Below are 23,434 nucleotides of genomic sequence, written 5' to 3'. Positions count from 1 at the left end.
GGTATGTATGCACTCGTCGGTCTCACTCGTGCTTACAGCGCAGTAGTCGCACAAGTTTCAACGTAGAGAGAAGCCAATTCTGTTGTTAACATTTCATCAATCGTCCGGATCGCCCCTCACCTCCTTCCTGGTACGCTGATAAAAATTACTGATAATAAACATTACAACTCTATGTATACATACATGAAAAAATAATAAAGTTATAAATCGTTAAGGCACGTTTTCGTTTAGCATTTTTCCATGAATGGTCAAAGATCATCTTCCCATTGGCGATTCCGTCAAGGAATCGTCGAGCTATCCAATAGTGTGATAATGTTGATTGAGAATTGCAAGCATCCGCAGATCGGAAACTCGCCGAAATCAGGGAACTTTATGGACCGTGAGTCTTCGTTCTATCGAACTATGTTGTTTCTTTTATTATCGAATTGCCAAGGAAGGCTTTCCCGATTATACTGCGAGTGTTACGATCGGGCGCGACCAAGGCGCAACCAAAGTGTGACGGCGTGTGAAGGCGGAAGGGGACACGTCAAACATGGCTGAAGCCGCCGTGGATGGGACTCCGATGTCCCGATTTTTTTGTCACAGATGCAGCGTCGAAATTGAACACTTGTTACCCGTAAGTAAATAGATGGTTTATTAACGTATCTACACGTTGGTTGGACCGGGGTATTGCATCATTCGTCATCAAACTCTTGGATAAAATCAGTCGTTTTGAGCTCCAAACTGTACCTATAGGTTTGTTATTTATACGGGGAATATTCTGAAGTTGAGGAACCTGAAAATGACCTTGTCTCTATTTGTTCAAAATTTGTGCGCTGCTCAAAATTATTCAATCAATTTCCAAAACTACTTAGCCACAGACTTTAAGAAGACATAATGGCCGAGGTTCTTTCGATAACTGATCCTCCCGTACAAACGTCACAACATCCACCTTGTTCTTACGATAATTTGAAAGCTATTTAGTTGATCGATTTTTTCTATTTTTTCATGTTCGACAAATGTTCATGCATACTATGCTCTACGCTCCGAAAACTTGACATAAATGATAACTTTAGCCAACAATGTGATTGTGTTGCAAATGGTTCTTCAATTTAGTATCGTCTATAATATGAATTCTTGTAAATAACAATCATTATAACTAGGGTAAACATGGGGAAGTTTGTCAATAATTTAAATAATTTGATTCTTTTATTTAGGACTACACTTGTCCAAACTGCTCAAGTGGATTTATTGAAGAGTTAGATGCTGCAGGCAACGATGGAGGTGCGGATATGGACATTAGCAGCGAAGACCTCAGTGATGTCGACGCTGATATTGCAGGTTTTGATGTGAGTTGTATCGAGTAAATAACAACAGCTACTTAATAGTCGACTGTACTTATTGATTCAAAATACAAAAGGAAGCCAGTACCTTGACTATACTCTGATAATAATCGTAATAATAATCACCAACACCCGCCATACCCGATAGGGTATGTCCCAGTGAGCCGTTAGGCTTGTGCGGGACAAGGGAGGGGATGGATTAGTGACCATCATTAAGATGTTGAATAGAAACACCTGCATTTGCAAAATGGATGAGGAAAACTGCAGTAAACCTTGCCCAGGTGTACCGACGCTGCTACGGTCGGATAAGTTTAAAGTTTTCAAGAATATGTACCTACATCAAACGTAGAAGATATGGGTATTATTATTGTCAATTGAAATCTGATAAGGATTGATTTTCTTGCTGTTCGGTAAAATTTTCACATTTAATTTTTTCTAAATGCAAATCCCTCTCTCCTTTTAGTTCCCGCAACGAATCGGGCAGGAGTTGAGCGATTTATTCCTTGGACTGACGGGTGCTGGTAGTGCTATTTCCACTGCTATTAACAGCCCAGCTGTGGTTGCAGGTGGTGCCAGTAGCGGCAGAAGCAGTAGGCCGGGAAGTGAGAGGCGAGTGCTTAGAGCCCGTGAACGAATAGACCCTGTCCGCCCTGGCAGGCACACTGCACTTATCTCTCGCCCCAGGCCTCAAATCCTTCGGTACTCTATTTATTGACGCAATGTCTCTTGCCTGTTGTTGATTCGCTCTTCCTTTTTGTGTCCTTGTTGAAACCTATTACCTCTCCAGCGTTTCTAGAAAATATCATTTCAAAGTTTACTCCCAAATCTTGAAACAGCAGTGTGTCGTGTAGCTAGTGCCAAAACGATGTTAGAACTAAACCAGATTCCTAAGGATACTACTCTGAACTGAGGGAGTACGCAAACGCACTTTGGACTTACTGTTGGAATAGATCCCAGAAACGTTTGTTGCTGCCTTGACGCATTGCCTTTGGCTAAAGACTATAGATACTCTTATAAATTTTCTATCTTAGCCCCAAAAACAAATTCTGATTAATGTCTTAATCTGAGTCCTTCATCAATTTATATAACGATTTAAAATTAAACAGCTGACAGGTTATCTACTTCTTGCGTATGAACATATCTTTAGGTGAAAATACTAATCTCTGTAAAATTCGACAGTGATCGTGCCAGGCAAGTAATGCCCGTACCAATTGAACATCTGATACAAGACTTCATCCTCAATTTATCTGGAGTTGGATGGGGTGTCCCAGTGGGACAAGGCCAACCCCCTGTGTATGTACTTTACTTTTAATTTCTTTTGACATTTACTAAGTAAAGTACAGTTTTTTTATTCCCTCCACCTCCTCAGCCTCTTTTTGGGCAATCCGGGAGACTATGTTTGGGGCCGAGACGGACTGGATGCAATAGTTACGCAATTACTAAATCAAATGGAAGGCACTGGCCCACCTCCACTGCCTCGAGACCAAATAGATCAGATTCCAAGTACTTTGGTTTCACAGGAACAAGTTGGTGAGTTGAACACACCGTAAACTCTTTAAGTTATTGGATGTTGATTGCTTGGCGTAAAATATTACCAAACCTTGTGATAAATGTAAATTATACAAACGATACGGATGTAGACTGCATTGCTCTGAGTATAAGTTGAACGAAATTGCAGATTTTATTTCAGTTTTTTTTTTTTTTTTTTTTCCCTTCCAACCGAATATAAGGTGAATTATATAAATTTTTTTTTAAGTCGTTGATAAAGCAAATTTCCTACAGTTTCGAATATATGTCGATCCCGTGTATAATCGAGCACGAATTTTGAGAAGGAAATTGAGGAAATTGACAAACACTTCGACTCATATTCAGACCAACATGGTGCATCCAAAATTTGGTAATTGTAACTTTTAAAGTAACTTCACATGGATAGATGGCAAGCTACAGTGCTCGGTATGTTGGGAGGACTTCAGACTGGCTGAACCTGTTAGGCAGTTACCTTGTCAACACTTTTATCATGCCCCTTGCATCGTTCCTTGGCTAGAGTTGGTAAGCCCCATGTTAAATAATATGTGGTAATTTAAAGTTAATCAAGTTGGGAAAAAGTAAAACATTATTCTGTTCTCCTTTAGTCCACATGAAATTAAACTGTATAAGAAATTATAACAGCATCAACATAAATGATGTTGGATGTCATTGCTTGGTTTGGATTTAATCAATAACATCTAATGATCAATCGGATCATTTTGGAAAGTTACTTTACCTTTTTCTTCACATTTTTTCTCTGAAAAAACAGCTGCTTGTTTGTAAATTTATTTTCTCAATCAAATGATAGTGCCTCAATCTACATGCCACACAATTAAGAAAATTTAGGTTTGTACTTTTGTACGTATGTCATGTTGGTCAGGAAAATTATTTAAAAGATTATAAACTTTTTGCATTCTCCTTTAATTCTAGCACGGTACCTGTCCAATTTGCAGGCAGAGCTTGGGAGATCAGAATTCAGTTGAAGCAAATCAAGACACAGTAGCCCCAAGCTTAGCTGCTCTATTCAGGTATGTCTTCTGACTAGAATTTTCAGCTATCCTGCTTATTTTGATAATATTAAAAGTACTTTCAAATTCGTATCTCATTGAAATAGTGGATTAGTTCCTTGAACTTTCATTTGTGTTTTTAAAACTCTTTGTTGCCTCAGCTTGTTTTTTCGATAGTAAATACTCAGAGATGCTTACATTGTATTGCTACTTTGAAGAAATTGAAAAATCGACTATATGCAGCTGTCAAGTTCTGAACTTTCTTGTGAATACCACCAGTTTTGGCTAGGAATCATATACTAAACTTGGATATATGTTATTGCAGAGCAGCCAATGAATCAAACAGTAGCAGGACCTCTTCTACCTCGTCGACATCAACCGGTAGTAGTTCCAGCAGTGACTCTACAAACGAAATTTGAAATTAGGTACTCATGATCGTTTCATCACCACCTCTGACCTGGTATAACTCTTTGATACGGTTCACATCTTGCTGCGTGTAATTTATTTGAAAACTGAAACGGTGAATCGCTCAGCTTTTCTCTATTCCTTGATCACGGTAGCAACATTTTTTAGCACTCAGTATATATTAAACTGCCATCAGCAAATCAAATTATCTTTGTCCCTTGAAAAGAATAACATTTCAATATTATTAAATCTTAGTTTGCTTCCTGACATTCAAAATCCCACCTTTGGCCTGTGTTGTCTTGATTGATCTTTCATTATTTAAAATATCTGTTTGCTTGTCTGCATACTCACTGAATCCAATTTCTCACCTAGAATCAGTAATGCAAGTGTCAAACCAATAAAGGGGACATTACCTCATCAACTTGGTTAGTCTATTCGATTCAGTCACACTATTGATTCATATTTGTAGTCAAGTAACTTATTTCACCCAGTTATTTAAACTAAATCACCAGTTGCATAGCAACGCAGAAATGTTTTGATAAACAGTTGGACATTGATTGATATTTTTTACGATTCAGAAACGGCCCTCGAACTGAAATCTACTCTTAGAGTTGTTCATTTTAGGGATAATGCAAGATTTCTATTCTAGTTCAGTGAAAAAGCTATTTCAAATCATTGTTCAGTTTCGTTACTGAATACTGATCAAGCCAATGGAGTTCGTAGCTATTGAACGTTTTTACTATGCTATTTCACCAATGGGAAAGTAGCATCGATCTAAAATCCATATTTCTGAACTTCGAAAGAGTAGCTTGTTAGGAACATCGGGGTAGTTTTCGGTAAATAATATGAACAATATGCGTTAAATTTATTTTGTATAATGCTAATTATATTTTACCAAATTTTCGACTCGAATATGTATGTTACATACTCATGTACATCCATGTATTCGTATGTGTGTATATAGGCGTAAAAGAGGTCACAGCTGTTTGTTTATTGGTGGAATGAGAGTATGGAACATGCTCGACGGCTGTATTCGTTAATTGAGTCAGCAAGTTCCAACATACATATATTTCATAGGTAATTAGAAGAGTAAATCACCAATTAGAGATGTGATAAAACTTTTGGAAAGCAGACAGTTTCGTCATTCAACTTGGGCATACCAGTAGAGTTTAGACAGACTAAAATATATAGTTAAAAATTATTGTTGACGTTAGAATTATTGATTTCTATTACATTTTTACAAGTGTATGCTTAAAAAATATTTGACATGAAAAGTTTTATTAACAGGTAAATTTCATCTTAAAGATATGCATGCACTTGATGAAATACTACATTGGAATATTTTTGAGCTATCATATGTACTCTTGGCTGTTGAGTGACATTCTTAGTTGTTAAATTTTAGATGAGTCATGTCCGAAGCATAACCAAAAAACCAATGCTATTCTCACTGCTTGTAAAACAGTAGTGAATAATGTAAGTGGAGGCAAGGACTGACAATCCATTTTTGTTGAAAGATACCTTACAAGAATTTAATTGTTAGCAACTTTCTTTGCAGTCAATGATAAGTTTATACCATTATGTCATGTAGGTATGAAAATCATTGTTCATAAAGTGTAACCTTATTTTCTACCCGTGAAACTGGAATATCTCATTCAAAGTGGCTGAAAATTTCCGATAATCTTTTCCTTTGTGAAAGAATTTTATTCAACTCGTAAAGTAAAATATACCCAGCCCATCTGGCATTATGTGCAAAGTGACACCATATGTACTGGTAGAGCTGCTTTTCCATTTGCAAGCCTGTAAGTTATCAAAGTAGCAGATAAAAGTGAAATATATTTATTTGGGAAAAATCGAACAAGCTACGGTGAAAATGCAATTCCGAAACATCCTATTAAATATATCTGTCTATCTCAGCCGTGAAATATAATACAATTAAGACTCAGAGTATGTACAAGGTAGGATAAAAATTCTTCAGTGTGACGGTCATTTCAAAAAGTAGAAGTCACTTCTCCATGTTCGAGGCTTCAACTAACATCTTGATGCGCAAGAAGTAAAAAATCAACTGAGGATGGCCAGCCATGCCTCGATCAAAACGTCTAAATAAAGTTTTTAATTTATGGAATGACCGCCACACCCAAGAATTTTTATCCTTTCCTATATACATATAATAACAGTCAAAAAAAAATTGTTCAAAATTCAACGCATGTAGAAGTAAATCACAGTAAACTGAATCAGGTGAGTAGAGCATTATGTAGAATTGTCAGAAATTTATTAACTAGAAACGTTACAATATATAATATTTCTAGAATCCTTATACCTACGTGTAACAAGTCTTCTAATAACTTCGCCTTAATCTTCACCTGAAGGTTCAGTACCAAAATATCGATCACCAAAGTTACCAATTCCTGGTAGAACATAAAACTTTTCATTAATCTCAGGATCTAACGCAGATGTTACAATTTTAACTTGCGGAAATGCGTAGGCAATTGAGTGAACACCCGATTCTGCCATGAGAAGGGACACCAGTAGTATATTGTCTTCAGCTACATCATGGTCCAACAAAACTCTAATAGCCATCATGGCTGCCGCTCCAGTTGCAACTGTAGCGTCCATGAGGATCACTTTGTAGTCTTTTATATCCTTGGGAAGTCTCAAATAGTAAAGCTGAAATTAAAAGACACAAATAGATATTTCACATTGAATTTATCTATGTCAATATACAATATCTGGTTCATTATGCTGAGTAAATATTAAAAAGTAGAATGTGAGCTGATTACCTCTGGTTCGCCGGTATGCAGATTCGTTTGTATGAGTATTTTGCCTATTCGTATATCTTTGCATACATCGCATACAGCCTGTTCCATAGTTTCCCCTGCTCTGAGTATTGAAACTCCGCATATCTTGTCCGTTGCTCCACGCTTACCTTGATATAACACACCCTGCGGTGTTTCTACTGTAATCTCCTGCAAAATAAACATTCGAAATTTAGTATTGGTTATTTTTTAAATTTGAGTCAAACTAGAGAAAGCGATGCTAGAGCTGACAATGATTTGCCCAGGATTCACCTTGAATGGTAATAGTGATAGGGCATACTCAATAACTAGGCGTATCAGACGTTTAGAATAGAAAATGAATTCGTCTCTGAGAGTGGATTTATTCCGAATAAACGTATGCAGGCCCTTTATTTGTGGAGTATCCGGCAACAAATATAGCGATGTTGGCAAAGGTTGACCGATGTATGAATGTGCCAATTTTTCACGCAACTTAAAACCCCTCTGAAACATATACCAATTGTATTATTATTATTAGTAGTATTGTTACTTTTATCATCGATGCCATTTTTGCTCAGTTTGTTATACATCCGATTAATTCTACGATTTTTTATATAGGTATGCTTTTATCTTACCAATTGCAATTGAGTGTGAACGTGTTGAACTATCAACTCGATAGCTACTTCATTGTCGCCACCCCGTGGAACAATGATATCTGCATGAACCATACTTGGTGCAATGTAATAGTAGAATGAGGGCTTCACCATCGTACAGTATTGTTTGAGCACTCCTTCTAAATCTCTTCCTCGCTGTGATATGTCTCTGCGTAGCCTTCGAGCCAGTCTGACATCTGCATCCGTGTCGACAAATACTTTCATATCGCACATCTGAATACAGTGTGCAGGAGGAAATTTTACGACTACTGTTGTATGGTATGTAGATAGATTGTATGAATATTTACCAACCTTCAATACATCTGCATTATAAAAAGTGAGTATTCCTTCAAATATTATAACATTGGCCCCGTACATAGTTTTCTAAAAGTTGAAAGAAAACTCAAGCTGGGAAACATAATTAAAATGCAACGTCAGCCACACTTCACTCACAGTTCGATTTTCTCTACAATGTGTGACAAAGTTGTAAATTGGTACTTCCACTTTTCTCCCCTCTTTGAGCCGCTGCAATGTTGCAGCAAGAAGTTCAAAATCGAAGGCATCTGGATGGTCAAAATTGTATTCATTTTCTGCAGCCATTGCATGTTGTTTTTCGTTCAAAACCTAGAAAAAGATACATCCTCGAAACAGGTAGCTTGAAAATTCTGTTGCTGTCTTTGAAAACAGAAGCTTACCTTGTAGAATGAATCCATACTGAGTAGTGTCACCCAAGGGACATCTAGTGACTCAATAATTTTTGCCGCCACGGTAGTTTTCCCAGAAGCGCTGCCTCCGCATATTCCTAAACAATAATTCATATGTCTAGTTTGTGTGCATCTTTTGACACATAAAATGCAGCATTACAAATTGTAAAGACACCAAAACAAATACCCATTATTGTTATTACATATTATATGGATTGTACTAGAATCTCACTAATCTCACTACTTAAGTAATAATATAGATGTGTATATCAACCTATGACAAACGGTTCGACTTGCTGTCCAGCTGAATTGTACCAAGGTGGTCTCCCTGCTGTATATATAGTTCTTGTTTTACTGCGTAAAATAGATTCGGCTGACGTTTTTTTACTCGATTGTGTCATACTGGTAGTTCGCTGCCTTCTGGACCTAGGTGATTTTTGAGAGCCTGAAAGACGAATGTCTTATCAAGCAAGTCTTTTTCAAGGAATAAATCAGTGTTGTGCCCAAGTAAAGACATGCCTGTAGAAGGAGGTCTAGGAGATTGGGGCGTTGGGGTTCCATTTGAACGTTGATACCGTTCAATATCCTCTGCTAGCTCATCCGAAATAAAAACCTCCCGATCTTCAAGGCACTGCTCTCCGCCGTTGTCGCTAATGAGTGCATATGGTACCAACAAATAATGAATGATTTTCAATCATGGACCTGTTCTATTCTCTTCGGTTGAACATCTACTCTTGTGCCAACAAAAAACTCGAGCGAATAGTAATGACAGTAAACTGCGTTAAGCGCGGGGACATATAGATATATGATTACGTAAAATGAATTACCTATCTGAACTGGCTGAACTAGGGGGGTCAAATTGTTGTATTTTTGCAGCCATAGTGACGTATCAATGTTTTAGGTTAAAAATCGTCAAGGTTAGGATATGAGTTTGCTATATGCAAAAATATGTTACAAAATAGATAATACTGCTTCTTTGTATTTCTGTTCTCCTTTTGATGAATTATTCTGTATGCTCGACAACTGAGTAATTTACGGTCCACAGCGACGTCAGACGTGGTCACTGCCGTGTACCTTGTGCAACGCCTCGTGCGGCCACCTGAACTTTTCACAAAATGTGTGGCGTGCTCGCAAGTTCGTTCGCAATTTGCTCTACTGATATATCAGTGATCTGCTCAAAGAAGATAAATGTGCAAGCCTCAAGCCTGTACACCGAGCTGAATCGGAATTAGAAAGAGAGAGCATAGCAGGGGCCAGGACCTCTCTGTTGCACGATCGAAAGAGTGGGGAGCAGCTGCCAGGCGGGGAAAGCAATAGGCTAGCGGGAAGGTGTCACTGGCAGTCACTGGAAGGTGTACGTGTGTGAGTTATGTGTCCCCCACCAAGTCACCATTGTAGCGAGAGGTCGGGCTTCAGCTGTTGTTCTCTTTCTAATTACGGCTTCAGCTCGGTGAACAGCGCAGTATACAACCGTTGCCGCAAGGGATCGGAAAATTCAAACTTCGCCTGAAGTGGCATGTTACGACAATCCTTTAAACATTTAATCGCGTTGCGCGTAGCTTACGTGGTGTTTTTACCCAGCCGTTGGGACCATAGAGATATAGGTATAAAATAGAGCGTAAGCAACAGCGTAAGCGTCCCGTGAACGGATTTGAATCGGCTCTCTAAAGGAAAGAAGATAATAATTCTCCCGCCCTCTCTATCTCTCTACCCATGCAGCGCGGCCAGGAGAGGGGGAGAACAGCTAGGCTCCGCGTGCAGCTACCCCCACTCCATAGGATGAGCGTAGAGGTGGGGGGGGGGGGGGGGGGGGGGGGGGGGGGATATTATGTTCTGTCCTTCAGAGAACCGAGTTAATCTCTTCTGAACGTCGGGCGGCATCAGTTGTTTCCGAGTAATCGGAGTGAAATCACATTTTGCCAGTATTAGTTCCACTTTCAGACCGCGTTCTTTGATCAGTGTATTTCCAGTGTACTGAAGGCGCGTAGAGCGTGAAGAAAAACCGAGTTGTTGAAATAAAAACATCCAGCGAACGTTGAAGATGAATTTCGTGTCCCGAGTTTTCATTGTTTTGTGTAACTTCAGCTTTCAGTGATGTCTATTTTTGTCTCTGTGCGTCGAGTGTTAACTTTATTATTTTTTTGGCTGATTTTCGGCAAATGCGCAGTTGCATTGTTAGCAAGTTTATTCAGTCGGTTCGAACTGACAGCTACAGCACAAAAAGTGAGTATAGAATCGAGTGTTATTGCGGTGCGGTTTTTTAGATTGCAAGAGATTAGTGAAGATCTGAATAATGTAAAAAGTGTGTCGCTTCACCAATAAACCTGAGATGCTACAAGAACTACTACATGTAATAGTGTGGAGCAGCTCATAGTCGAGGTAACAATAATTATTTTAATTACTGATTGATAATTCAAGGTGGTCATTTAAAGCTGAACTTTTGTTCTTGTGTAATATGCAATGCATAAATATGAAACTAGACAACAGTAATAACTAATTTGAAAACTGAAAAGTCAATTTGCTTAATTAATTAAAGTGTAGTGTTTTGTTTTTCACAGATTTAAGCAGAGACTTCCGAATAATTCTTCCATTTCTCGGCAACGTTGGTGAGTTTGCACGTGTTAGGTTACGGGTATTTTCCTGGGATTCCTCTGTTATGTGGCGTGGCGGTAACAATTGTTACACAATTCTTCCATTTCTTAGCTGCATGGATAGGCTTATTCACGATCGCAACGTGCTTGACTTTGTCGAATAGTTTTTTTTTCGCAATTTAATTTACTCAACTTATTTAATTACTTAAAATGAAAGAAAATGTAAGAAATTTTTCACGTTGCTAAAAGTGGAATGAGCATCGCGACAGGTAACCATCGCTTACTCGGCACTCGCGAGATCGAATTGTGTTTCGCAACTGAAGCAATAATCTACGTTTGAATTTACCGATGATGTCGTTTAAGTGGTGGGTTCACCTGAGGTTTGAACATATTTATTTATTCACATTATTGTTAAATCGATAAAATTTCAAAATCTGGCATAACGTAACGTAATCAAATTGCATCTTATATATCATTTTCAATCTTTTAACAGCCAACAAGTATTGATCAACTGCAGGCTTAGCTCGCTTAGAAAAATGCTAATTGACATGCAGGATGTTTTTAATCAATTTTACAAAAGGTTAATGTACCGATAGTCTGCCAAAATTTACTAAAATAATACTTACAATATCAGGGTTGGCGGGATACAACCGCGATACTGTATTCTGAGTAGGCAGACTATGATACAAAAACATTTTGCTCCCAACAGGTAACCAACGAAAATGTAAGTCAGTGACCACGGCGCAAATATTGAAGAATGATGTGTGTTGGAAAAAGTGAAGAATCGTTTAGATCGAATATAGGTAACCGGGTAGGTAGGTGGACGTTTGGGATCCGTCGCGGAGTTTATGCATGTGTGTGTGTGAGTCTCTTTTCCGTTGGGTGGTTCCGTTGGGAAACAGACAAGGGTAGGAAGGTCGCGATGTACCGTGATGTTACTAACTTTTGTCATCCACAGCGTCGAATGATCACAGAAATTTTTTTCACAAAAGACTCCGTATTCGAGTCTATCGACAATTTGTAAGCATTTGAATATGAACGAGATTGAATTTCCCATTTTTCATTCGTTATTCAATTCAATTATTTCGTCATTACCGATCATTATTCCATTCAATTAATTTCTGTGATCGTCTGAATGGGCAAAACGCATCTCTGGACCATCTATCGCGTTCCGTGGTACGCTAGATGGGGAGAGATGCTGAGCTCGAAGTCTTCGCGTCGAAGAGGACCGCCGACCGTCACGCCACACAATAATGCATGCCCTCCAACCTCCCTCCCGATTTTGATTCGATTTGTAATCTGAGAAGAACAATCCGCATAGCAATGTATCTAATTCAGAAAGATGCAGATGTGGATTGGGTTTCTACAGAATTTTTGGGACAAGTCCCAGATGATACAAAGTTTTTGACAGTTTAATCTGTCGCGCCTTTTTGCGCGTAGATTAATCATGAGAATTGGACGCAGCTTTTTGCGCGTAAATTAATAACGGGAATCGGACACGTTTTTTTACGCGTCGATTTTGCAAACAGTATATAAAAGAGTTACGCACGCTCTATGTGCTGATCTTTCAGATCTCCGGTCAATTTTTTTACGAATAATAAAGTTTTCAAGTTCCACGCTGCCTTTTGCGCGTGGACTTGATACCTTTCAGTTATGAGAGAAAGCGCAGCATTTGAAAACCAGCGCTCAACGCGCAGGAACAAAAATCTCTATAGTGGATAGTAATAGTGGAAAATCACCTTTTATCTGTTTCAGGTAATCGAACTCACCATCTATTTCAGTTAATCAAACTTTTTGTCCTTTTCAGCTAATTAAACCTTTTGTCTGTTTCAGCTTATCAAATTTTTTGTCTGTTTCAGCTAATCAAACCTTTTATCTGTTTCAGCTAATCGAACTCTCCGTCTATCGTAGTTAATCGAATTTTTTGTCCTTTTCAGCCAGTCAAACCTTTTGTCTGTCTCAGCTAATCAAATCTGTTATCTGTTTCAGGTAATCGAACTCTCTGTCTATTTCAGTTAATCAAACTTTTTGCTTTTTTCAGCTAATCTAACCCTCCATCTATTTCAGCTAATAAAAACCTTTCATCTGTTTCAGCTAATGGAACTCTCCGTCTATTTCAGTTATCAAACTTTTTGTCTGTTTCAGCTAATCAAACCTTTTATCTGTTTTAGCTAATCGAACCCTCCATCTATTTTAGCTAATCAAACCTTTTATCTGTTTCAGCCAATCGAACTCTCCGTCTATTTCAGTTAATAAATTTTTTTGTCGTTTTCAGCTAATCAAACTTTTTGTCTGTTTCAGTTAATCAAACCTTTTGTCTGTTTCAGCTAATTAATTTGTCTGTTTTTTTCCTCAAGTATATTTTTTACTCGTCTAAGCTAAGTATATTTTTGTCTGTATCGACATATGTCACTAATTATATTTTCATCTGTTCCAGGTAACTGAATTTTATTGACAAAAAAACCGTGCGCGAAAATTCAGTCAATCGCCGTTCGCATATACGATAAAAACAATCACCCTCCATCCATAATTAAAATAACCATCTTTCATCCATAAATCAAATAGTCATCTTTCATCGATAATAAATAGTCAGCAGGTTATATGAACTGAAAAATTTCGAACAAACTGCGAATGTACGCGAATACTAATTGATTGGGATAAGCAATCCACCATAATTAACATGTGAAAAAAAGTCATCTGAAATTTTTCGAAGAACGTAAGATCGATCTTGCAATTATTCTCCGTGGAGTAGGCCTACTGGGGATACCACGTAAAAAAAAAAACGCGCCGGGTGCTCTACCGCTTGCGGTGGTGTGGAAACGAGCATACATGAACTTATTTTCTTCAATGGTCAAATACTAACATATTGTAGTTTTTGAAATGACAATTTTATTCTTGCGTAAATTTAACTCATTGTCAATTAAACCCATGTTTCGATAATGTGTAACGCATGTGGAATCGTAATACCTTCGGATTTCTCTAGTTTAGTCAGAGTGTATTCCAAGTAAATATAGTTTTCTTTTTGATAAATTTCGTTTCTTAATTAAGTGTTTGAGGATCAGCGGACAGAGCCGCAGTCTCAATAGGTAATATGAGTAGAAGTTGAAAAAAGGAACCTTAATCACCTTTAAATTTTTTTAAAATTACTTTTGTGATAATGATTGACTGAGGTTCATCGGGGTTTGTTACAGCATGGACTCAAACATTAGTACAAACGATCGAGTCTTACCTAATTTCCAAAAAATATTTACAAGTAGTATTTTTGTGTAGAAAGGGCTGGGTTTTCCGTTGCAAATAAGCCGTATTTTTTTTAAACCACGGAACGTCAGTTAAGAAATTATTTTTACACGCATCTCCTTTCGGAATGCAGATATGAGTGTTGACTGAAGATAAATATAACTGTGTATCTCTATCGTTTGATTAACTTTTTCGACAATGTCTCCCATCTTTTGCATCAAGAAAAGGTTTCTAACTTTGTTAACAAGTAAACCAGGTGCATGTTTATTGTGCATCTATTTCGATAACATTATTTTTGTGGATCCAATGGAGTTAGCTGAATTTGCGTAGTTGAAAAGTATACGGCGTCTATACGGGTTATATGAAAATAACAGTCTGTACCCGTTCGTCATTCCATAGGCATAATAATATTGGCCCCTGCATTATTTGGGTACACGCGGTGAGCGATGGTAACACCAGTTCTTGTTGTCTGTACTTACCGACTGCTTACCGGATTGAGTACGCGTGTAGGGAAGGACGCAGAGAGCGCTGCTTGACGATGTATTTATGTCAGCAAATTTCGATTACAAAAAGCCCCATAAAGCTAGCAGTTTTGTGCATCTGCAGTCAACGCTATAAGTCAGATACAACATACATTCAACCGTGCTAGGTCTCATTGTCAGCTAGAGACTCTAGCACACAATCTGCATCATGGTGATCAGCAAAGATAGAACTACCGATTTAGCCTCGAAATGAGGGCGTCCGCCGCCGCCGGGACATTGTCAACGTTTCCATTAAATAACTCAGTTAATTGTCAGCGAATAAAAAACTCGAGCATTTAAACTTCCTAGAACTCTAAAAACTGAAACAGTACTTTGCTGCAGAATGAGGAATTAATCCCAACTAAGTAGAGAAACGCCATCTGGCCGTCATTGAGTGCGACAGTCCTATTTTACCGGCATTTCTATTGGTTAAGAAGTAACAGCAAAATACTGCTGCGCATGAAAATTCTGCCTTAAATTTCACGGCAGGGCGGGGGGGGGGGCATCTCTCTTCGCTCGCATGTTCTCAATCCTGTTTTATTCATGCTCTAGTCACGGCTCGCAAGAGTAACAGTTTCAGAGCGAGTAGTATGCGATAGTGTGTAGGGCTGTTGCAGGACTTTACCGTGACTTTGCTGCTGCGCTGACTCCGGATCAGTGATCCAGAGAACAGTGGAAACGAAAATTTCCGCGGTGTCGCGAAAAATTTAATATCTTGTTTACAGTGTCCCGGTAGTCATCGTCCATCGTAACAGTTTCATATTTATTTCAGTTTTTAAAAACTACCAATATATTTACTATTTTTTCCGTTAATGCATAAGTGCTGCGTTCCTTAGGTGTGTGTTCATATATTCACTGCATGCATCAATATTCATCATTTACACGTACTGTTTAATCGGCTGATAAATTTCGTGTACAAAATGTCATTCTAACGCTGCGCGTGTGTATTTCGAGTGTAAACATCAACCCGTTGTTCACTTTAAGAAGCAGGCTATGGATAATCTAGCTTATTTGACAGGTGTGTATGTATGCATTGTATGTACGTATATGTGCAACATTATTTCCCCATGCATTATCTGTCTCCACACACATCTCAAATCGCTTGTGTAAACTTCTGTAACTCGTGTGATGCCATAATTCTGTTGGTGGCTTTTCTGGGAATATTTTACTTGGTTGTGGCTCGTGGCTTTGTGCAGAGCTGTCTACGCATTGTATTATCATATGTATCCTTTGTTTACTTCATCTGTCACTCACAAAACACTCAAAACTATTAGCTATTATATAGTTATTTTGAATAAAATAATTGTCCTTTTTTGTCATTCACGAACTCCCGTGTACTCAACTTACCGAACGGTCATTTTCATTATGTTAACACCGATTTCCCTAAAAGTAGAGGAATGTTAATAAAAAATCAGATGTTTTATTCGAATGTGGTTTACTTGTAACAGTCGCTTTCGTCGCAGACCCTTGCGATAGATTTTATTACTTCATGATTTCAGATCATTTCATATTTCGCTATGATACTGATTGCAGAATTTGAAGAATGCTTGTGGCAAACTATCCCTATGCTTTCTCTGGATGAACGTATGAATTTACGTTTTCGTTTTGTGTAATGCGAAACTATCATTTGGTATGTCTTTATTTCGTACATGATCTTTACTACTGGAGGGTTTTACATGATGCCAGAAGAGAATATTCAACCAGTTGTTCGATATTCGAACCTACGTGTACTTTAACCCGTTCGTTTTCACAATATATCTAATAAAAGATACTTGACGTAAACGGGAGAAAAAAATCGGGTATCAAACTCCTTGACTGTGACCACAATTTAACTATCGCGTCAAGCTAACATTTGCGGTCAATTTTCTAAAAAAAGACCTGCTGTAAAAAAATATGAGTAAGTGACGTCGGCCAAAATCGTAAATTTTATTTCAATAATCAAATAATGGGTTCAGGACACATTTGTTCATGTGTTAATACAAAAAGAACGGTTTGAAAATCTAGCCGGAACCTTTTTTTATACCGACCTTTAGCACAAACAAAGGAAAAAGAATATAATCCAAAAAAAACATTAATATTATAGCGACAAAACAATAGTTAACTGGATAACAAATTATCGACGAAAAACATCATTTTTTCGGTAATCGATGCAAGATCCTCGATTTCTGCACTAAATGGCATTATTTTACGGCAAGTTTCTTGAACCAAGCACCCTTAGTCTAAAGTCAGATTGTTAAAGCTGAAGGGGTGAATTTACGAATGCTGAAGGACACATAATCTGCATATTCTCTTTAAATGTGTCCGCCGATTCGTGGAAGCGCGAAATTATCATTCGTAAAAGGTGTGTAAGGTAATATACTTTTGTGTAGGGTGCGGATACTTTATTAAAATTGAAATTACCGTGGTAAAATTAAATGTGAACATATGGAGTGTGATGTGAGTCCCATGTCCCTCATACTTCCCTGCCAAGTCACCTCCCGCCGAGGTTTCCTGCTGCCGCGATGCCGCAGCGTCTCCGTCCAGGATATGACGCCTGTGCCCCCCCCCCCCCCCCAGCCTTCCTCCTGTTGCTTAGCCAAGGGCGTCGGTTTTCAACGGGTCAAAGAAATACATACGTATATTTATTTAATTTCATTTTATCATCCTCATTGTTGTACTCTGAATCGTTTTGATCGTTTTGCCGTCGTCAGCCGTCGTTGTCGGACTTTTGTTACACTTACCTACATAAGCTCTCCGAGAGTTGTGTTTGTAGCAGTATACGTATACGCATACGATGCTCACGGAACTAAGGAATTTATTATATGATTAACACGTACGCATCTAATGATTGATTTTAATCATGTACAGACCTAACGCACGCAGTCTGCATTTTGAACGTGGCTTTATTCTTGTTTGTTATAGTTAACGACTTCTTCACTTTTCCTCCGCGCGTTTCTCGTTATCCTTAACGGGTTACTTCGCGGAAATTAGTTACCGAGTAACTTTACCAGTTACAGAATTAAAAATAATCCTTGTATATGTATACCAACACTTGTGGTCGCCTAAAAGATATCTGCGTTGAGACGGGAATTTTTTATCATCTCGTCTGTTATGGAAACAAAGTTGTCTAAATATAGCTCAAACAACCCCTGCACGGGTTAGGATATAGTACATAAATCCCGTTGCTGTTATTGGTGAAAAAATTGCCGTATACGGCCGTGTACACTGTACACGTGCTTGTTATGAAAAATGTGTGACCATCTCTGTTCCAATACTCATAATCTTCAAAATACGGTACTAGGTCTATTTTTCCAACATCGGGAGTTTAACGGTTCATTTACCATTTTACGGAGCTGCCTCCAGTGATGGGTTAACTTTTTATGCATCTAATGTCATCGGCATAGGATCTTTTAAACCGTAGCTATTATCACCTGCTTCCATAATCAAGTGATACTACGCTGTCTAACACATAACGAGGTTGAAGTTAGTAACAAGAAGTATCGAAGCATTGAAGTAAATCTCTATTTTGCAACTTCAAAATTACTTCGAAGTAGTTGACTTTACAAATAGTGAATACATTTTGCTTTATTATACGCGGTTTACTGAATTTCAGATTAGAAATTATACATCGTAACACGTTATCATTACAAGCGTCAACCTCATAGCACCTATAGCTCAAATATAACCAGGGGGAGATAATTTTCACTTTCGGATATATGTGTCTATATACATATAATCTTGTTGCGTGTCGTCAACACTAACGCGACAAGGGCATGGTGGTCCGAAGATTGTTTTTCAACTCACGTCAGACTCTGTTAGGCATAGACAAAGTCTTTATTCCGGAAATATTGACAGCTGCGACACCGTCAATGTACCGTTTAAATTTGACAAACGTGATTAATTAATATGCGTTGAAAGGTTAACTCATTAAAAATTAGTGGTGCAGTCCCTATAAATCAAAGTTTCACATAGGGACGTCACGTGGCATTTTGATTCCTGCATTCCACATTCGACTAATCAACTGTCCAATAACCATGATTGTCAATACGCATATCCTCGGCAATGAAATGGCAGTCTAATAACAGGGTGATTGACAAATATGTAATTATGGGCAGGCGTGTACCGATATGGCTGCATGGGTGTACATACGTATAACGTACATGGCGATCGTAGGCGCAGCAATTATGCGTGCCAGCTAACGATTTTTATCTTTCGTACGTGGCACGGTCACGGGCAGCATGCATATTCGGTGTAATATTATTATAGTTGTTTTTGTCGTTGTTGTTATTGTTAATAATAGTAATAAAATTTAAGTTTATAATAAAATACCGTCACTGTTTTCTTCTTCTTCTTCGTTTTTTTTTTTTTTTTAACAAGTATTCGGCACGCAAATCCGGTAGTCAAGTTGCGCGTTTCTGAAATGCTAATTTCTGAAATGACTCGCTCGACGTACATCAATCAAATTCTTCCGAGACGTCAGCCTTTGCTGCTAGATTGTAGTAATCAGAGTTCTGTATACACTTTTGTCAGCAATTGAACAACAGATAAGGATTGACCTTGTAATATATGATAAATAAGTCCTGACCTACGAACACTATTCGCTTTACTTTACCGCTTATCATATAGGTATATATTATGGGCAGATACATAGATAAAATTCATACTCATCACAAACGGATGGGTCCACATATTAAAATAACATTTTACTTTTCCGAATGGATATTATGACTTTTAGAAATCGTGTAAAAGATTGAATCATACTCATCTCGGCAAAAAAAAAAAAGCGAGGAGAATGATCGAGAACGTTACGTCAGGCCTAGCAAAATATCGGTGAGAATTCTTTACTGGCAAATTCACCTTCGAAAAGATCTGCCAAATAATGATGATAAAGCGTTTGAATTTCGCTCCTTGCCGTGAAGTGGTTCTTTACAGGGGTTTCAGTCAGCTCCAGAAGCGCCGTCTAGTTCGGGGTGGTTTAACTGAAATCCATTGATTTTTCGAAACCGTCATGTCGTTTGTCGTACGCATATGATCAAATCAAACATGACGGTCGTGTGAAGTGAATTTAAACACCTTCCGACTATATTGCATCAAGCTTGTCTCAAATGATCATGACTCTTTGAACAATACTGTTCACATCACCTAAAGCGGCAACGACTCTCGAGGATATTATTTTGAATCCTATTGTTTAGACAAATACGCGCAATCATGAGCTTGCCTACGTGATAGTTCGTGTTTTTTTCAAGTATAGAAATCAACTTGCTATAAATTTTAAATCGCAGGATTGTTCGACCAGATTTTTTCTTCCTCATCCTCGTCCACGAATATTTTTGATAATCAAATAACCTACTAATCTCTTATATGTACACGTCAATGTTAGCCAAGACGAAAGCAACTCATGTGCATCAATGCTGTCTTGAACAGTATTTTTGTGCTGGCACGTAAACTCATCGCGTAAAATTTGATTGAATTTTTCCGATCATAAATCGAAAATAATCGACCAAACAAAAGTTTACTCCCACCTGTCATTAAGCCAGTTTACATCATCTTACCTTTGTCACATCTCTGTTTCAGATGTCGTTTAGGGAACAATTATACATTTTATAGTTGAAACACACAATGGGGAAGCTGTTGAGCCTGTTGGCTCGTGATGAATCGACCTGTTGCACACCGCAAAAATATGATGTCTTCCTCGATTTTGAGAGTAAGTGACTGTATGCATATCTCGGATGATATTCTTGGATAATTTACATTATCTGGTTCATCGTGTTCACTCACTATTAAATGTTTTTGACAAAACTTCATCATTCCTTAGATGCTCAGCCATCTGATAATGAAAGGGAAACATTTGAGGACGTGCAGCGGGTGTTAAAAAATTCTGAGTCTATTTTGGAAGAAATTCAATTCTATAAGGGAGCTGGGAAGGAAATCAGGGAGGCAATATCAGCGCCAACAGACGAGTGTCAGAGGAAAGCCTACCTGGCTGTGGCTCCGCTTGTTGCCAAATTAAAGCGATTTTATGAATTCTCGCTAGAATTAGGTAGGAGTACCGACATTTCGCTTATGAATCATTTGTAATTACTGCTATAATGGAAAACTTTCATTTACAAATTTTTAAACCAGGGTTTCTACAACACAAGTCAATATGTTACTAAAATAAGTCAAGTTAGCAATGTTGGGTTTTGCTCATTAATATCGGTTTGGAGGAACATAATTACATGTCGTTCGGTCTTTTAAAGTAACTTTTTACAGAGGGTATCGTACCGAAAATATTGGGTCAGCTCTGTTCAGGAAATCTTTCACCCACGCAACACTTGGAGACACAGCAAGCATTGGTGAAACAATTAGCAGAAATCTTGGAGTTCGTCTTCAAATTTGACGAGCATAAAATGAAGACACCCGCCATACAAAATGACTTTAGTTATTACCGAAGAACTCTGACTAGAACCACTTTTCCCAAGGAGGATGATAATGAACGAGACATTTGTGTTGGTAATGAATTGGCATACAGGATGTCTCTGTTTTATGCCAATGCAACACCTATGCTTCGGGTACTCAGTGAAGCAACACTCGAATTCCTAAAAGATGTACGTATCACTTAAGCTTTGCCATACAGACCTGTTGCATCAGCGTCTCGAAATATTACGCATGATTTCTGTTTTTCTACCTTTTAGAATGAGGATACACCAAGAGAAAATATTACAGAAACTCTGGGCACAATGGCTAAAGTCTGTTTGAGAATGCTAGAAAATCCGTATGTATCCATGTGTATAAAACTATAAAAAATAAGATAAATTATACAATGACACTTTATACAAGTGTCAGTTCAGTGACATATGTAAAAACACGTTAACATATCAGTTGTATAAATTTTAGAAATCTGTTGGCACAGTTTCAAAGAGAAGAAACACAGCTGTTTGTCTTGAGGGTAATGGTAGGACTTGTAATACTCTACGACCATGTTCATCCTCAGGGTGCGTTTATCAAGGGGTCAAATGTTGATGTGAGTGGTTACAATTATTTACATTTTTTACATTTTATATTTATATTTCATCAACCAAGGTGAAAATGGATATAAAAAAGTGATAGTTTGTAGAAAACTGCTTCAGAAGTTGATAATTATTCACGACGTTTCTCATTGTTTTAGGTAAAAGGTTGCATCAAACTTCTCAAGGATCAGCCGCCATGCAAGAGTGAAGGACTTCTTAATGCTCTACGTTACACAACCAAACATCTAAATGAAGAAAATACTCCGAAAAATATACGTAACTTATTAGCCTCATGATTTCCAAAGCATCGCGGCTGCTGCATCAGAAGCTGAACCGTTCCAATGGAGATCTAAAGAAAACGATACCAAAGTACCAGGCGAATAAAACTGCATTTCAAATGGCGATTTTAACAATACCTGTATTATTGTGGTGATAGCAATAATGCCAACTGCCAGTAACGTAACGAATTCTACACTATTTATATTATACAAATGAGACTATCAGAGAAGGAATTGGTTGATTAATGGTAAATGATGATTGTAATTGTGAATAGGTTTCGCAGATATAAATCCAGATCATGAAAATTATTAGAGCATATCGTATCAAAGGCTAGACACATCTGATATTTTGATTAACTTGTGATAGAAGATTAAAGTTTAAATGTGTTGAAAAATTTACAAAATTTTAGCGTTAGTTTCGTGCAAAGGAAAAAAAAGTTTTCTCGACAAATTTGCAGGCATGTAAGATGATATATTATTCAAATCAAAGATAATATTTTTCTTTTTTTTTAAGTCATTGGAATTCCAATCAGTGTATCAAAACAGTCATAATACGTAGTATACATACATAAATAACATATTCGTAGGTAGATAATTAAGTTATTGAGACAAGCCAAAGATATCGTAACAGTTCATACAAATAGATGGATATACCACTAAAAATGTTTTGAATATTTTGTGAAAGCATTCAAGTGGTCTTATAGTACTAATCCTTTTCATACACTATACTTGTAATGTTTCACATCACCAATTATACCGCAAATCATCGTCGTATATCGTCAGACCCGCGCAAAAGCAACTGTAATATTTTGTTCTGATATTACCAATCGCTTCCACTTCGCATTAAATTTGACATAGAGAATACTAAAGCCGACCATTGTTAGCTACGATGATTGCACGGCTATTTTGCATTTCAAGGAGAAATGGATACTTATTATACCGTCTACTTTCGTAGAGTTTACCTTAATTATATATATATTTTTTTTTAAACATAATATTACGAGCACCGCCAAAAAAATTGTAAATAACGACCAGAAATAAATAAATATTTGGAATATTCGTTTCGTTACGGTTGATCGATTGTAGTGTAATATGTCTTACCACAGTTATGGTAAATAACAACGATAGGTGTTAAACAATATTTTTTTCACAACGTATAATATTATAAATAGCGTAATTGTATTTAATGTCGCAGACTGATGGAATATTACCTCTGATTGCCATTAAATCCGACAAACTGACTTGCGGTGTATCATATGCGGTGTATACATGATTTATTGATAATTACACACGGGAAAAAATAGTATTTTGCGGCCGAGGTCATTGTCCCCTATCACCGTCTTATATCTTATATCTCTTGTCAATACAACCGTCCTTGGCAGCGGTACCACACGAGGTTTGATTCACGCAATAGTTTCTATGGAAACGTGTGCCATATCGATCTCGGTAT

General features: G+C 37.7%; 3 protein-coding genes across 13 annotated transcripts; 2 read left to right on the top strand and 1 right to left on the bottom strand.

Moving 5' to 3' along the window:
• The first annotated feature begins 4 nt into the window (after positions 1-4).
• Positions 5-5,686, top strand: LOC124298431 (E3 ubiquitin-protein ligase Iruka). 6 transcript variants are annotated; one of them, XM_046750421.1, is made up of 9 exons: positions 5-130; positions 434-616; positions 1,197-1,328; positions 1,786-1,931; positions 2,502-2,615; positions 2,692-2,852; positions 3,256-3,371; positions 3,780-3,877; positions 4,182-5,686. In XM_046750421.1, exons 2-9 carry the CDS (start codon positions 533-535, stop codon positions 4,273-4,275), a joined length of 945 nt encoding a protein of 314 aa, XP_046606377.1. In that variant the 5' UTR covers positions 5-130; positions 434-532; the 3' UTR covers positions 4,276-5,686. The 6 variants fall into 6 exon arrangements, with proteins under 6 accessions (XP_046606377.1, XP_046606376.1, XP_046606374.1 ...); XM_046750420.1 differs by having other exon boundaries at positions 1,786-2,021; positions 4,187-5,686; XM_046750418.1 differs by having other exon boundaries at positions 1,786-2,021.
• On the bottom strand, positions 5,617-9,493 carry LOC124298427 (uridine-cytidine kinase-like 1). Its single transcript, XM_046750405.1, has 10 exons — positions 9,217-9,493; positions 8,909-9,039; positions 8,664-8,834; positions 8,381-8,487; positions 8,139-8,309; positions 7,998-8,069; positions 7,668-7,919; positions 7,327-7,536; positions 7,039-7,224; positions 5,617-6,925 (listed from the first exon to the last, which is right to left on the bottom strand). Exons 1-10 carry the CDS (start codon positions 9,267-9,269, stop codon positions 6,611-6,613), a joined length of 1,668 nt encoding a protein of 555 aa, XP_046606361.1. The 5' UTR covers positions 9,270-9,493; the 3' UTR covers positions 5,617-6,610.
• Positions 9,494-15,288: 5,795 nt separating this feature from the next.
• LOC124298504 (CYFIP-related Rac1 interactor B) lies at positions 15,289-23,045 on the top strand. 6 transcript variants are annotated; one of them, XM_046750606.1, is made up of 7 exons: positions 15,289-15,574; positions 20,292-20,421; positions 20,533-20,757; positions 20,970-21,304; positions 21,392-21,471; positions 21,594-21,720; positions 21,865-23,045. In XM_046750606.1, exons 2-7 carry the CDS (start codon positions 20,337-20,339, stop codon positions 22,000-22,002), a joined length of 990 nt encoding a protein of 329 aa, XP_046606562.1. In that variant the 5' UTR covers positions 15,289-15,574; positions 20,292-20,336; the 3' UTR covers positions 22,003-23,045. The 6 variants fall into 6 exon arrangements, with proteins under 6 accessions (XP_046606562.1, XP_046606557.1, XP_046606564.1 ...); XM_046750601.1 differs by having other exon boundaries at positions 15,289-15,756; XM_046750608.1 differs by lacking the exon at positions 15,289-15,574 and adding an exon at positions 18,241-18,803.
• The last annotated feature ends 389 nt before the right edge of the window (positions 23,046-23,434 follow it).

Source organism: Neodiprion virginianus, chromosome 2 (genome assembly GCF_021901495.1).
Source record: "Neodiprion virginianus isolate iyNeoVirg1 chromosome 2, iyNeoVirg1.1, whole genome shotgun sequence".
Lineage (NCBI taxonomy): Eukaryota > Metazoa > Arthropoda > Insecta > Hymenoptera > Diprionidae > Neodiprion > Neodiprion virginianus.
Note: the sequence above shows the minus strand (reverse complement) of the source record. Positions and strands in the feature narration are given on the sequence as shown.

Coding starts and splice junctions, on each gene's coding strand:
- LOC124298431 (XM_046750418.1), top strand. CDS start 533: ATGGCTGAAGCCGCCGTGGATGGGACTCCGATGTCCCGATTTTTTTGT. Junction 2,616..2,691: donor GGACAAGGCCAACCCCCTGT/GTATGTACTTTA, acceptor CCACCTCCTCAG/CCTCTTTTTGGGCAATCCGG. Junction 2,853..3,255: donor GGTTTCACAGGAACAAGTTG/GTGAGTTGAACA, acceptor TCACATGGATAG/ATGGCAAGCTACAGTGCTCG.
- LOC124298427 (XM_046750405.1), bottom strand. CDS start 9,269: ATGGCTGCAAAAATACAACAATTTGACCCCCCTAGTTCAGCCAGTTCA. Junction 8,488..8,663: donor AGTCGAACCGTTTGTCATAG/GTTGATATACAC, acceptor ATTATTGTTTAG/GAATATGCGGAGGCAGCGCT. Junction 8,070..8,138: donor ATTGTAGAGAAAATCGAACT/GTGAGTGAAGTG, acceptor TTCAACTTTTAG/AAAACTATGTACGGGGCCAA.
- LOC124298504 (XM_046750606.1), top strand. CDS start 20,337: ATGGGGAAGCTGTTGAGCCTGTTGGCTCGTGATGAATCGACCTGTTGC. Junction 20,758..20,969: donor TGAATTCTCGCTAGAATTAG/GTAGGAGTACCG, acceptor AACTTTTTACAG/AGGGTATCGTACCGAAAATA. Junction 21,721..21,864: donor TCAAGGGGTCAAATGTTGAT/GTGAGTGGTTAC, acceptor TCATTGTTTTAG/GTAAAAGGTTGCATCAAACT.